The sequence below is a fragment of the Bubalus bubalis genome, chromosome 2 (genome assembly GCF_019923935.1).
Source record: "Bubalus bubalis isolate 160015118507 breed Murrah chromosome 2, NDDB_SH_1, whole genome shotgun sequence".
In the NCBI taxonomy this organism is placed as follows: domain Eukaryota; kingdom Metazoa; phylum Chordata; class Mammalia; order Artiodactyla; family Bovidae; genus Bubalus; species Bubalus bubalis.
In genome coordinates, this window is record NC_059158.1 from 141,462,930 (window position 1) to 141,478,876 (window position 15,947).

General features: G+C 41.6%; 1 protein-coding gene across 3 annotated transcripts in view; it reads left to right on the plus strand.

The window, feature by feature from the left end:
* The window catches only part of LOC102391150 (aldehyde oxidase 4), a 69,965-nt gene extending 55,770 nt beyond the window's left edge, over positions 1-14,195 (plus strand). The window contains exons 28-34 of one of the 3 annotated variants that reach the window (XM_044937049.2): positions 1,049-1,123; positions 2,325-2,377; positions 2,846-2,960; positions 3,122-3,187; positions 9,298-9,483; positions 11,711-11,887; positions 13,031-14,195. In XM_044937049.2, the coding sequence (XP_044792984.2) occupies positions 1,049-1,123; positions 2,325-2,377; positions 2,846-2,960; positions 3,122-3,187; positions 9,298-9,483; positions 11,711-11,887; positions 13,031-13,084 (726 nt within the window). In that variant the 3' untranslated portion in view covers positions 13,085-14,195. The remainder of the gene's footprint in view (positions 1-1,048; positions 1,124-2,324; positions 2,378-2,845; positions 2,961-3,121; positions 3,188-9,297; positions 9,484-11,710; positions 11,888-13,030) is intronic. The other 2 variants (XM_044937029.2, XM_006047542.4) reach the window with 2 other exon arrangements.
* Positions 14,196-15,947: the final 1,752 nt, after the last annotated feature.

Below are 15,947 nucleotides of genomic sequence, written 5' to 3' on the forward strand. Positions count from 1 at the left end.
AGAAGGTACCCGTTGGTAATGAGGTCAGTATTGAAAAATTGAATGAGCCAGCAAAGGCGGATTTATGAAAACAGGGATCTCCCTGATACACGAGAAGCCAGAGGCCATTTCCCAAAGACAAGAAGACAGAATAGAAGAAATAGAAACCAAGAGAGGGTGTGAGGGGGGCTCTGAGTCTGAGAGGAGTAACTAAGGGCAGACAAGTAAATAGATTTGTATTTGAATTGAGTGGAAGCCAAACTGAGGCCCACCAACACCTGGGGATCAGTAGGGATAATCTTAAGGGTCTGAGATTTCATCTCAATAATTTTTATCTTCATTTCAATTAAAATCTTTGAAAAATTAAAGCAGGCATGTTTTGCATCATCAGAATGACCACTTTATAAGTGGAGTATTGCCAAGAGATCTCTTTGTCCACATTTGGGACCAAGAAGTATACTTTGTGTCAAGGTAACAATAGCAGAGATGGACTTGATACATGAATGATGTTTCCTTACCCAGTGAATAGCAAATGATAGCAAAGTATGAAGTGCAAAATAAAAATCCATAGCAATTTAAATAAGAGAGAAAATTGATCCATCAATTGGCACACGCTAGGCACATCAACTCCGAAGTATGTATGCCTCAGCACTCCAGACCTTTCTTCATTCCAAGCAGCAGTTTAGCTTCAGAAAAACAACATCAGCAACCCACTAAATTAATGTTATTCAGAATTTTATTGGTCTATAGATTGGTTTGCATGCTTTGTTGTTTTATTTTTGCTTTAGAGTTATCAAAGAGCTATAACTATAAACAGACTTTATCTAACTTTATGTTAACACATATTTAAACAAGATGATAATAAAAATAATTTTCAGTCAACACCTCAGGAGCCACAAGGATGTCTGTCTCCCTCAGAGGGATTCCATCCATGACTCACGTTTAAGAAGCCCTGCCCAGAGGACTAGGAAGCAGGTTCACAAAACCCATCATCTACATTTGAATTGATTTAAGTATTTTGCTGTTCCCTGAGGCCTTCATTTCTGATATTTCAAATATTTCTTTTTAGAATGCCTGCCAAATTCTTAAGGCCCGTCTTGAGCCAGTCATCAGGAAAAACCCCAGGGGAACGTGGGAGGAGTGGGTAAGTGTTCTCTTTATCACCCTTGCCCGGAAAAGGGCAGATACACCCAGGTGGGTCAAATCCTGCGTGCATGGACCAATTTGTGGTGCCCTTTCAAGAACAAAACATTTCTTAACATTACTTCTGCTTTTCCAAAAGAGTAAGAGAGATGTCTGTGTTCCCTGCAATGTGACTTTATTTCAGAGCCCAGTCTCTCACAGAGCATGATGACAGCGTAAGTAATAAGTGTTAGTCACTCAGTTGTGTCTAGCTCTTTGTAACCCCATGGACTGTAGCCCACCAGGTTCCTCTGTCCATGGAATTCTCCAGGCCAGAATACTGGAGTGAGTTGCTATTTCCTTATCCAAGGGATCTTCCCTACCCAGAGATGGAACCCAGGTTTCCTGCCTTGCAGTCAGATTCTTTACCATCTGAGCCACCAAGGAAGCCCTGATGACAGCAGAGGGTCTAAACAGAAACACACCCAGTATTGCTGCCCTGCCCTGTCACTGCCCAGGCCCCCTGGGCCTGTCCCCTGGTGCTCAAGGCCTTGGTTTTCTCACCAGAGCAACAGAGATAATAGCAGTCCTAATATCAGAAGATTACTCTATTTTAATAACTTTATAATAATTATTTAATTAATATAATTATATTAAATATAATAAGCTGTATTTAATTAATATAATGATTAATTATTTTGTTTTTATTATTATAGCCATTAGTAGTATTATTCCCAGCCCCACCCAGTTTATTCCAGCAGGGAAGCTGACATAATACACTGAGACAGCCATTCAAATTATTTGGGAAAAAGTCAGGGTAAGAATACATACATGAAAAAAAAAAGAACACATATATGCATATACACATATACATATATGTGTGTATAAAAATAGATATACATACCTGTGTGCATACCTAATGTACATAAGTGCATGAATGCGGCCTAGCCCATTTTCTGATTTAAAAAGCCAAAAAGGGTGAAAAAATAATAAACTTCATACTACAATCTCAAAAAATAGGGAGTCCTGGAGGACAGCCAGCAGCTGCCTTTAAGCGCCTCCCTTGGAAAGCCTGACCTGTGGCTTGTATGGCCATTACTCTCACTCCAGGGGAACATAGATACAGAGCTCAGTGCAAACTAGAGGAAGCAAGCCCCTCATGGAAGGCCTTTCTCTTGCTTTCCCCAAATTTTTATTTCTTTGTAACCAATCATCTCTTCCAGATTTCGGAAGCCTACGAAGAATCCATCAGTCTCTCCACTACTGGATATTTCAAGTAAAGGACATTCTTGTTTTGGCTTAGATTACACTTAGGCAATGATGGTGTGCACTCAGCTATCTGACCAAGTGCCCTGAGATCCCTGGAGCTCTTCTGGGTCCCTTGTCAACCCTCAGCCCTGGGTCATGGAGTGCAAAGGGAGGTGGGGGAGGACCAAGGACTCCCAGGGGCCGCCATACCATTAACCAACCAGAAGGGACACCATAGCTCCCTATGTGCCACTCTGACCATCCCAGCAACTGTGCAGTGGAGGGCAGGGGTGGGACACCAGTGGACCTTCTCCCCACGTCTGCGGTGGTTCTCTTGCAACTCTGATCACTACCACTCTGCTCTCAGGAAATGGGAACAGAAGCATCAGCCACAGGGTGGGTGCTCTCTTCATCTCCAGGACGCAGAGGTCAGCGGGCGTTCAGTCCACTAGTGGGGAAAATGCCTTTTCTTTTCATTCCTGACTTCTCTTCTCAGAGGCTACCAGACAAATATGGACTGGAAGAAGGGGGAAGGTAACGCTTTCCCATACTTTGTTTATGGAGCATCCTGTTCCGAGGTTGAAGTCGACTGTCTCACAGGGGCTCATAAGGTAAAGAGCGACGTTTGTGTTCACCATCTTCACAAACATTGTTTTCTGTGCTGTAAAGATTCTCCCAGTGGGAGAACCAGGGACAGATAAATAATTTGAGTCCAGATCTATTTTAAGTAAACAGTATTTCCCATTGTGCATTTTCTCTCATGTGTTTTCAGCTCCTTAGGACTGACATCTTCATGGATGCTGCTTTCAGCATAAACCCAGCTGTGGACATTGGACAGGTGCGTGATACCAGAACTGCCGCCACAGGGGCTTTTGGTTGGTTACCTTTAGAAAATTCTTTCCCAGAGTCCTCTAAATGTTGTTTATGCCTGATACAAGTATTCTACAATATATAGTATACACTGCACATACAAATAGATAAGATATTGGAAGAATATTCAAGAAAAAGTTGTCTTTTCTTCAGTGGTTGCCTTTATGGCAGGAATATGTATGATTTCTAATTTAGCTTTCTGATTTAGCCTCAGTTCCATTCAGTTCAGTTGCTCAGTTGTATCCGACTCTTTGTGACCCCATGGACTGCAGCACACCAGGCTTCCCTGTCCATCACCAACTCCCAGAGCTTGCTCAAACTCATGTCCATCAAACTAATGTCCATCAAGTTTGTGATGCCATCCAACCATTTCATCCTCTGTCATCCCCTTCTCCTCCTGTCTTCAATCTTTCCCAGCATCAGGGTCTTTTCAAATAAGTCAGTTCTTCACATCAGGTGGCCAGTGTATTGGAGTTTCAGCTTCAGCATCAGTCTTTCCGATGAATATTCAGGACTAATTTCCTTTAGGATAGACTGGCTTGATCTCCTCGCAGTCCAAGGGACTCTCAAGAGTCTTCTCCATCATCACAGTTCAAAAGGATCAATTCTTCAGCACTCAGCTTTCTTTATGGTCCAACTCTCACATCCATACATGACTACTAGAAAAACCGTAGCTTTGATTATATGGACCTTTGTCAGCAAAGTAGTATCTCTGCTTTTTAATATGCTATCTAGGTTAGTCATAGCTTTTCTTCCAAGGAGAAAGTGTCTTTTACTTTCATGGCTGCAGTCACCATCTTCAGGAGTCTGTCACTGTTTCCATTGTTTCCATGAAGTGATGGGACCAGATGCCATGATCTTTGCTTTTTGAATGTTGAGTTTTAAGCCAGCTTTTTCCCTTTCCTCTTTCACTTTCATCAAGAGGCTCTTTAGTTCCTCTTCACTTTCTGTCCTAAAGGTGGTGTCATCTGCATATCTGAGGTTATTGATATTTCTCCCAGCAATCTTGATTCCAGCTGTGCTTCATCCAGCCTGGCATTTCTCATAATGTAGTCTGCATATAAGTTAAATAAGAAAGGTACAGTATACAGCCTTAACATACTTCTTTCCCAATTTGGAACCAGTCCATTGTTCCATGTCCAATTTTAACTGTTGCTTCTTGATCTGCATACATATTTCCAAGGCAGGTGAGGTGGTGTAGTATTCCCATCTTTTGAAGAATTTTCCAGTTTGTTGTGATCCACACAGTTTCAAGAAGTAAATGTTTTTCTGGAATTCTCTTGCGTTTTTGATGATCCAAAAGATATTGGCAATTTGATCTCTGGTTTCTCTGCCTTTTCCAAATCCAGCTTGAACATCTAGAAGTTTTTGGTTCATGTACTGTTGCAGCCTAGCTTGGAGAATTTTGAGCATTACTTTGCTAGCATGTGAGATGAGTGCAATTGTGTGGTAGTTTAAACATTCTTTGACATTGATTGCCTTTCTTTGGAATTGGGATAAATACTGACCTTTTCCAGTCCTATGGCCACCGCTGAGTTTTCCAGATTTGCTGGCATATTGAGTGCAGCACTTTCACAGCATCATCTTTTAGGATTTGAAACAGCTTAGTTGGAATTCCATTACCTCCACTAGCTTTGTTCATAGCGATGCTTCCTAAGGCCCACTTGACTTTGCATTCCAGGATGTCTGGTTCTAGGTGAGTGATCACACCATCATGGTTATCTGGGTCATTAAGATCTTTTTTGTATAGTTCTTCTGTATATTCTTGCCACCTCTTCTTAATATCTTCTGCTTCTGTTAGGTCCATACTGTTTCTGTCCTTAATTGTGCCCGTCTTTGCATGAAATGTTCCCTTGGTAACTCTAATTTTCTTGAAGAGATCTCTGCTGCTGCTAAGTCGCTTCAGTCGTGTCTGACTCTGTGCGACCCCATAGACGGCAGCCCACCAGACTCCTCTGTCCACGGAATTCTCCAGGCAAGAATACTGGAGTGGGTTGCCATTTCCTTCTTCCTGAAGAGATCTCTAGTCTTTCCCATTCTGTTATTTTCCTCTATTTCTTTCATTGATCACTTAAGACTTTCTTATCTCTCCTTGCTATTCTTTGGAAGTCTGCATTCAGATGGATATATCTTTCCTTTTCTCCTTTGCCTTTAGCTTCTCTTTTTCTCAGCTATATGTAAGGCCTCCTCAGTCAACCACTTTGCCTTTGCATTTCTTTTTCTTGGGGATATTTTTGATCACCGTCTCCTGTACAATGTTATGAACCTTCGTCTGTAGTTCTTCAGGCATTCTATCGGATCTAATCCCTTGAATCTATTTGTCCCTTCCACTGTATAATCCTAAGGGATTTGATTTAGGTTACACCTGAATGGTCTAGTGGTTTTTGCTACTTTCTTCAATTTAAGTCTGAATTTTGCAATAAGGAGTTCATGATCTGAGTCCTCAGTGGACATTAATATGTTCATAATTAGGGAACATTATATAAATACCTAATAGAAAGTTACAACAGTATTCATATTAATATTGGTTTTAAGTAGACCACAATGTAGCAAAATAGAAGGGAAAAAGAAATGCTTAAAGTTTTTCCCCTCTTGCTGAATTTCTGATTTTTATCTCACAAATAAAATGAACGTGACTAAAGGCTTTTTAAATTTAGAGTTAAAACCTTTCCAGCTGTTGGCATACTTTGCTTTTTTTCTAGCCTCTAACTCACAGTGGGTTCCCACAAACCAGCAGCATCAGCCCACCTGAAACCTACCGATCAGCCCCGTGGTAGGGAGTCGGCTAGTGCCATTCCACAGCTGAGGAACAGTCTACACCGGCTGAGCAGCTTGGCTTCAGCCCGACAGACCTATGGTGCTTTCGTATGCAAACAGCTTCCCGCTGGCCTAAGTCCTAGGTTTATATAGTCCTGGTTTATACAGATTGATGTACTTTATAAGGAACAGATGGGCCACTCGGTATTTCTCAAAACGTGGTCCTCAGAGTCTGCAACAGAAGATCTGTAGAGTTTATTGGAAATGAGGATCCCTGGTCCACCCAGGCCCAGACTAGCTCCATCATAACTTTGCTAGGCTGGGACTGGATTCCCCACTTTTTTTTTTAAATTATTTATTATAATTGGAGGCCAATTACTTTACAATATTGTGGTGGTTTTTTCCATACATTGACATGAATCAGCCACTTCTGTACATGTGTCCCCTATCCCAAACCCCCTCCCACTCCCCTCCCCATCCCATCCCTCTGGGTTGTCCCAGTGCATCGGCTTTGAGTGCTGTTTCATGCATCGAACCTGGACTGGTCATCTATTTCACATATGATAATATACATATTTCAGTGCTATTCTCTTAAATCATCCCACCCTCGCCTTCTTCCACAGAGTCCAAAAATCTGTTCTTTGCATCTTTTTTGCTGTCTCACATATAGGGTTGTCGTTACCACCTTTCTATATTCTATGTATATATGTTAATATACTGTATTGGTGTTTCTCTTTCTGATTTACTTCACTCTGTATAATAGGCTCCAGTTTCATCCACCTCATTAGAACTGATTCAAATGTATTCTTTTTAATGGCTGAGTAATACTCCATTGTGTATATGTACCACAGCTTTCTTATCTACTCGTCTGCTGATGGACATCTAGGTTGCTTCCATGTCCTGGCTATTATAAACAGTGCTGCGATGAACATTGGGGTACACGTGTCTCTTTCAATTCTGGTTTCCTTGGTGTGTATGCCCAGCAGTGGGATTGCTGGGTTATATGGCAGTTCTATTTCCAGTTTTTTAAGGAATCTCACGCCGTTCTCCATAGTGGCTGTACTAGTTTGCATTCCCACCAACAGTGTAAGAGGGTTCCCTTTTCTCCACACCCTCTCCAGCATTTATTGTTTGTAGACTTTTGTATAGCAGCCATTCTGACAGGCGTGAGATGGTATCTCATTGTGGTTTTGATTTGCATTTCTCTGGTAATGAGTGATGTTGTGCATCTTTTCATGTGTTTGTTAGCCATCTGCATGTCTTCTTTGGAGAAATGTCTGTTTAGTTCTTTGGCCCATATTTTGATTGGGTCATTTATTTTTCTGGAATTAAGCTGCATGAGCTGTTTGTACATCTTTGAGATTAATTCTTTGTCAGTTGTTTCATTTGCTATTATTTTCTCCCGTTCTGAAGGCTGTCTTTTCACCTTGCTTATAGTTTACTTCATAGTACAAAAGCACTTTTAACCTGAAACTCCCTGCAAGCGGGTAAGGCTTAGGAACCACAAGCCCCACCTCCCATTCCCTTTTCTTCCCTTCCTCCCAGCTCATTCCTGCCTCTTCATTGCTTAAGCAGAGGCAAAAAGGGAGAGGTCATGATCAGGAAAATTTTGCATTTTTTCCATTGGAAAAGGAAAGAAAACCACAAGTGGGTTAAACTGCAACTCTTGGAATTGATCTTTTCCTTAGGGACAAGCATTTGGAAATACTCAAATTTAGTGTTTAAATTTGTTTACCTTATTCTGTAATTTTACATTTCAATAAAATGCAAACTCTACTTCAATTTTTAACCTCCAAGAAAATACCTCTTTTAAACGAGACCTTCCTTTTCCTAAGAACACAGTCATTTGTAAACAGGACACAGCATGGCTTTAATTTTAAAATATTTAATTTAATAAAAATATTTCTTCCAGCCCACCTTGTTTAACACTGATCTACTCTCCATAGTAATTTATAAAAGGAAATAATGAAGTGCAGAAATTATAATAAATACAATGTCATGGTTCTATTTATTCTAGTTCATGTTCCTTTAATGTTAGCTTCTTTATTTTTTTTAAATTGCTTTTAACTGCTTTTTTTAATTGGAGGACAATTGCTGTACAATGTTGTGTTGATTTCTGCCGTACAACAAGGTGGATCAGCCATAAGTATACATACATCCCCCTCCCTCTTGAGCCTCTCTTCCACCCCCGCCCCATCCCACCCCTTCAGGTTGTCACAGAATATCAGGTTGGGTGTTCTGTGTTATACAACAACTTCCCTTTAGATATCTACTTTACATACAGTAATGTCTGTTTCAATGCTACTCTCTCAATTCATTGAACCTAGAGTAGTCTGTCATACAGAGTGAAGTAAGTCTGAAAGAGAAAAACAAATATCATACATTCACCCATATATATGGAATCTAGAAAAATGGTACTGATGAACCTCTTTGCAGGGCAGGAATAGACAGGCAGACACAGAGAACAGACTTGTGGACCTGAGAGGGGAAGGAGAAGGTGGGACAAGTTAAGAGAGTAGCTTCTTTTACAACTAATTCAACAGACATTTTACTGAAAATCCATGTACCAGGCACCATGAATAAGAACAGAATACAGGAAGGTCAGGCCCCACTGTACTTAGAAGCTAGTGAGAGTGAAGCAAGAGCAAAAACAGAACAGAGAGTATACAGGGAAAATGCCCTCTGATCCCACCTTGATAGGGTAACTTGTTCAAGATGCTGTGAACCTGGATGAGGCAGTTCCTAAGTCCACCCAGGATTGACTTGGATGGTTGGAGGACCCAAAAGTCTCCAAAGAGGCAGTTGTTCTTTGACTGGACTTGGAGGATGAATAGGCATTTGCCAGGTGGACAAGCTGAGTGGTGAACAATGAAGAGAGTAAACTGCTTTACAAAGACTTGGAGGTCCTGGAAATTCCTGGTGGTCCAGTGGTTAGGACTTGGTGCTTTCACTCTCCTGACCTGGGTTCAATTCCTGGTTGGGAAACTAAGATCCCAAAGCCTCATGAGCATGGCCAAAAAAATATACATACACACAAAAACCATCAAGACTTGGAGATCTGAATGAATCTGGTGGATTTGGCATGTTACTCAGAATTTGAGAAGTGTCAGGTCCCTGGAGGGTGGGGTCTCTGGTGAGAAGAGCTGGGGATGAGACCAGGCTACCTTTGAATGGCAGGCTCAAGATCCTGGGGACCATTCATAAAGCCACCACAGTGCCTTCAAGAGTGGCTTACTATAGTGCAGAGCTCCATTTTCAGTCACATTGGAACACTTATTCAACCAATATCACATACTTATGAACTGGAATTTTTGCCGGTAGGTTGAAGGAGCGTTTGTCCAAGGCATGGGATTCTATACCATAGAAGAGCTGAAATACTCTCCAGAAGGTGTGCTTTACTCTCGAGGTCCAGATGACTACAAAATCCCCACCATCACTGAAATACCTGAAGAGTTCAATGTCACTTTGGTGCATTCCCAAAATCCCATCGCCATCTACTCGTCCAAGGTAAGAACCCAAGACCTCTATGTGAGTTTGTTAGGGCTGCCTTAAAAAAACACTACAGACTGGGTTGCTTAAACAAGGGAGATAACATTTTCTCACGGTTCTGGACGTTGGGGTCCAAGATGAAGACGTAATTTCTTTTGAAGCCTCTATTTGGCTGGCAGATGTACACCTTCTCCCCGTGCCTTTATATGATCATGGGTTTATCATATACTAAATGTGTCTCTGTGTCATAACATTTTTTTCTTAAAAGGACACCAGTCATACTGGATTGGGGTCTACCCTAAAAACCTCATTCCTTAATTATCTTAAACCTAATTATCTTAAATTTAATTATCTTAAACTTAATTATCTCTCTAAAGACCTTATCTCCAAATATGGTCACAGTCTGAGGTAGTCAGGGTTAAGACTTCAGCATCTGAATTTGAGGAGGCACAATTCATCCCATAACAACCTACTCTGTCAATAAATAGTAAAATAGGGACTTCCCTGGTGGGCTAGTGGCTAAGACTCTGTGTTCCCAATGCAGAGGGTCAGGGTTTGACCCCTGGTCAGGGAACCAGATCCCCCATGCAGCAACTGGGAGGATTCACATGCTACAACTAAAGATCCTGTGTACCACGACTAAGGTCCAGCACAGCCAAATAAATAAAAATAATTTTTTTAGAAAAAGAAATATAAGCAGTCCCGTGAATTCACTTAACCCCTGCAATTGCAAATCCCAAAAGAAGAAGGGAAAAAAAGGCAAACATTCACTGACTTCAGAAGCCCAAGTAGAGTCTTCACTCTTGGGCTGTTGTTCAGTTGCTCTCAGAAGAGATTATGAAATGAGTTTGAATCAGACAAGAAGGGCCAAGGAGTAAGCAGACATCTTGGGTCATTAGGCTAAATGCCACCATAAGATTAAACTGAAGTAGACATATTTCACTGGCCCTGGACCTTCTTTTCTGCAACCTTCCCATGCCCTCCAGACTCAAGTCTTTCTTATCTACACTGCCTCTCCCCTCTCTCTCCCCAAGTCAGGATAAACTTCCACACAAGCTTCTCACTGACAGTTTACTCTGAGGTGTTAATGCCACAAATACAGGAGGTGTTGACCCCAGGCTCCATAGAGCCAACGAGCTCTCACTGGCTCATAAAGACTTAGGGCAAGGTCCTCAAACACGTGTGGAAAACACACAACTTCTCCAATGGAAGTTCTGTTCTCTGACCACATCTGGCCAGACAGATGGCAACTTTAACCTCAGGCTTTCAGAGCATTCCCTTTCTTTATTAGGAGTAGGTCAGGTTGGGAGGAAGGTGAGACTTCCTGTCCAAATGATCTCTACCTCCACTTCGCCAGACATTGACCAGGGACATCGCTAAAGACCATCCTGACACAGGGCACAGCCCGGGCCCTCAGGACCTAGCCACCTCTCTGCCTGGTCTACTGCCTGCTCTCCCCTCCTCCCCTCTCCTCAGAGGAAAACCTTCTTTCTGCCAGCTCCTCCTCTCCCCCTCTCCCCTACATTTGCTTCAGAGAGAACACCACAGACTGGGATAGCCTTTATCTGCTTGGGCCCTTGGACCCATCTCTCCACTAAGGCCCTGGACACAGACCAAGGACCAGAACACGCTGAAGAAAGAAAGAGGAAAAATTAGTAAAAAGAAGCATTGCTGAATTATTCAGCATGTAATGCCACCACATCTTTCGTTCAAAAGCACCCAACACACAGTCAAGGAAGTTAACACATACAAAGACTTCCACAGTCCACCCTCCAGGGGCAACCATCTCACTGTCTTTCAAGCTCAGCCACAAATATTATTGTTGTTTTGTTGTGGTCTTGAGTTCAGTGAAAATACTCTGGAGCTGCAGTTGGAGTATCCTAGAGGGCCCTGAGGGCTTCTGTCTCCAGAACTTTACCTGGGTGGGGGGAGTTGCGGTGGGGGGGCAGAGAGAGAGACAGATTTTAGCTGTCCACTGTCCTGATGCCCCTGGGACATTTCCAGGAGCCACTCTGAGGAGGACCCCCACACACAAATCAGCAGGTGGGGGAGTGATGGCGGGAGTGGGGAGGGTGGGAAGCAGGGGGGTAGGGTGGGAATTCGATTCTGGTAATTCTGATGCAATACATTCAGAGGGTTGTAAAGTCAGGAGGAGTGAGTGTGTGTGTGTGTGTGTGTGTGTGTGTACATAAATTAGTCCTAAAAGAACCATGCAATTCTGATAGCCTTTTACCCTCCTTCTCAGGGGTTAGGTGAGGCTGGAATGTTCCTGGGATCCTCCGTGTTGTTCGCCATATATGATGCCGTGGCTGCTGCCCGCAGAGAGAGGGGGCTGACCAAGACTTTCACCCTGAATAGCCCAGCAACCCCTGAGTTGATTAGAATGACTTGTGTGGATCAGTTCACTGACATGGTATGGCTGGTGAGGAGAGCTCCCTGTTAGAATCACCCCTTATGTGAACTTTCAGGTTCTTTGTATGGATCTGACAACCATGTAAAATTACAGGGCAAGTTCATCTTTTCCATTGAAAATTCCCATTCTGGCTTCACTTACTACTTCTTATATGCTTCCAACTGCAAAGTGAGTGACACTCTTCAAATGATGATTTAAAGTTTCAGATCCCAAATAACCAGTGCTTATATCAAATGGACATGCTAGGTTACTTTAAACATTTTGTAAGATGAAATTGACATGCTATTTTCATTACCTCAGTAACTAAATTAGATTAAATAGACATCAGATCTGGTCAATTATTCTGAAAATATCTGTTGAGCAAACTAATAAAAATAATTTAAATGAAACTCTCAAGTCACAGGGCTTCCCAGGTGGCACTAGTGGTGAAGAACCTGCCTGCCAATGCAAGAGACTCAAAGGACACGGGTTCAGTCCCTGGGTTGGGAAGATCCCCTGGAGGAGGGCATGGCAACACGCCAGTATTCTTGCCTGGAGAATCCCATGGACAGAGACTAGCGAGTTACAGTCCATAGGGTCGCAAAGAGTGAGACACGACTGAAGTGACTTAGCAGGCATGCACGTCAAGTCACTGGGCACGCTTCGATATGCCCTATAATCACACACTAATAGGTCATAGGTCCATTTTCCAGCTGCTAAAAATACATCTAGAACTATCATCAGAGACTGTTTCTATACTGAACTGCTTACTGCAGCCCTAAATGAGTCTCTGGTGTAAAATTAGATTGCCTCAAGAGGGAGGAGATACATGCGTACTTACAGCTGATTCATGTTGCTATCCAGCAAAAACAAACACAACATTGTAAAGCAATTATCCTCCAATTAAAAACTTTTTAAGAATTAGATTGCACTTTATGCCTTTGAAATTCCAGGGCTTCTGAATAAGATGCATCTTATCCCAAACATAAGAAGTATATGAGAATAAGGAGATTTAAAACTCAAGGATTGAAAGAAATATGAAAATTATCTAATTTTGATAAGAATAAAATGGATATTAACTTTTCTTTTTTTAAAAAAAATTTGTCTTCTGAATTACAACTTATTTCATATAACAATATTTTATTAATAATTTTTTCTTTTGATCTTCTTTAGATTCCCAGAGATGATCCATCAACATTTACACCTTGGTCCATCCACGTGTCTTAATCCTCAGAAAACGTCTTTTCCTCAAAAATTGCAAGAATACATGTTTGACCTTAAATTTTTCAAACCCAAGCAAAATGTAGGTTGGCCCCCAAATTTTCGAGGGTAATTTTAGCATCTTTTCATTATTCTCTGTGGTTTAGACCACTGTATGATTATGTTTTAGGATTCACATTTTCACCAAAATGTATAAGGAAGTTTAGAGTCAAAAATTCTTCTTTTCATCTGTATTATCATGAATATCGACAGCATGAGAATTTTCAACAGTGGTGGAGTTTTCATTACCCAACAACTCAATAGAGACTGCTCGTACTTTGTTCTACACAAGTTTGCTCACCCCCAAAATCATTCACCTCCAAAACTCTTGGGATTCCCCGAAGCCAATGGTGTGCTGGTAGTAGCCATTTCCTCTCAAAAAATCAATGATTTGTTTTATTTGCCAATTTCCACGTTGTAAATACCCCACGTCAGCCAACTCCAAACCCCAGACAAGAGGTCTCTGAAGGCAGAGTTGGAAGAGATGCTTGAAACCTGCTCATGATCTCCAACTTGAAAGCCCAGCACAATCCTTGGTTTCTGCCATTCCTCCCATGCAGCCCATGTAGATGGGGCTCAAAGAGGCAAACCATCCAGAGCCTCCAGCGGGTCCTTGTCTGCCATGAGCCACGCACATGGCACCATGTCTTCCTTACCTAGGAAACAGCACAGAGGAAAATGGCTCTCTCAGATCACCCTGGTGTCCCTTCTTTTGGCTTAGTGTCTAAAAGGTGAAATCAGAGCCCCCTTCCTTTTGTCATCAAAGGGCCACAAAATCCTCAGGGTTCTCTTTCAGTTATTTCTTAGCTATTTTACATTGCATTTTCCTGAGGAAATGCAGTCTTATGCCAGAGAAGATGTTCAGTCTCCTTTGAAGTTTGAAAACACGAATAAACTAAATCATTTGTTGGGATCTGTGTGTTAGGTATTAAAGCTCTGCGTTTACGTAGAGAATGGACATGGAGGGAAGGAGAGGGTGGGATGAATTGAGACAGTAGCATTGACCTATATACAATATCATGTGTAAAATAGCTAGCTAGTGGGAAGCTGCTGTATAGCACACGAAGCTCAACTCAATGCTCTGTAGTGACCTAGAGGGATGGGATGGGGGTGCTGGGAGGGAGGCTCAAGAGGGACAGGATATACATATACATAAAAGCTGATTCACCTTGCTGTACAACAGAAACCAATACAACATTGTAAAGCAATTTTATTCCAATAAAAGAAAAGCTCTGCATTTATTAATAGTAATTTTGTGGTGGAAGAATAAGTTTGTAGCAACTCTTTGTGTGTGTGTAAAACTAGACTGGAAGAAGAGAAGGTTGGCAAATAGAAAGGAAAGGCTCACCAGTCAGCCTTTTATTCTGTGAGGAGTAGGGCTGTGTGTGTATGTGTGTGTACATGTGTTTTTAACTGTCTTTTAATTCACCTAGTAATCTAAATTACCTGGAACCCAGCCCACAAAAACTCATTGTCCCAGGCAGAACAGTAAAAATAAAGTAGCTGATATATTTTTCTAGCAGTAAAATAGGAAAGACACATTCATCACAAACGTAATTTTAAGAGTGCTATACTTCCTAGACTGTGTGAACAAGACTTTTGATAACAGAAACTGGATTTTTACAAAATAAATCTGATCACTTCAGTAGTATTTAGTTAAGTAGAAAAATTGGAGTTGGGGAGGAAGAATTTATAAATACAGTTTAATGGATAGCAAATTTCAAATATAAGATTGCTATATTAATGCCTTTAAAATTTGACAGTTGATATTATCTTATAAACAATCTATGTTACTAATTTAGATAAATATCTGTTATTGTGTGTCTAATTTTAGATGTTATTACAGTGATAGTTGTATGAGAAGTGTAAAATACAAGCTTTCAGCCAGAGGACTCAGTAAGCAGTCAAGCATACTTTGAGTGATAGAGTACATGATCATTATTAATTCTGGGCAAAGCTGCTAGTGCTTGTCACTCATAGAAACTTACCTTTACTACTGCTTAACTGTAAGCTCAATAAAAGTTTGTCAGAACAGAAATAATATTATGTGGCAGGTACTATGCTTGTTGCCTTTTTCCTTTCAACTTAAAAGACACACAGGGCCCAACTGTCTTACTTCTCCTGGACCAAAAGTTTATGATAGAACAGTTTTGTGCAACCTTACAAAATACTAGAGAAATGGAGTTGAGTGAATAGTGGCTGGGAGGGATTTCATTTCAGTATCTTGACCCTGCAGCACCGGGCATGATCTTGGCTTTTAGAAATGGGGGAGGTCAAAAAGAGGGAGAGAGTAAATGCTTGGATATAAGAATGCTTGGATATCTACATTGTTTCTTTCAAGGGAAAATCTTTAACTCCTCCTCACTTGATACTTTCTATGGTGTAAATTAGCCATATTCTTAACACTATCAGAGCCAGGGGATCACAAGTTGACTTTTCTGAAAGAAAGTGCTGAGACAGAGTTTAGGGAGCACGATGTTTCTTAGGGCTCAATACTTTGGCCAACTCATGTGAAGAGCTGACTTATTAGAAAAGACCCTGACACTGGGAAAGATTGAAGGCCAGAGGAGAAGAGGACGAAAGAAGATGAGATGGTTGGATGGCATCACCGACTCGATGGACATGAGTTTGAGCGAGCTCCGGGAGATGGTGAAGGACAGGGAGGCCTGGCGTGCTGTAGTCCATGGGGTCACGAAGAGTCAGACACGACTGAACGACTGAACAACAACCTGGGAAGGAAAGGCTGAGGAAGCAGAACTGGGCAGAGGGAGAAGTCTAACTGATACAGGTCCCTCTAAGCATCAGGACCCTAGCAGGGAGCCCTGGACCG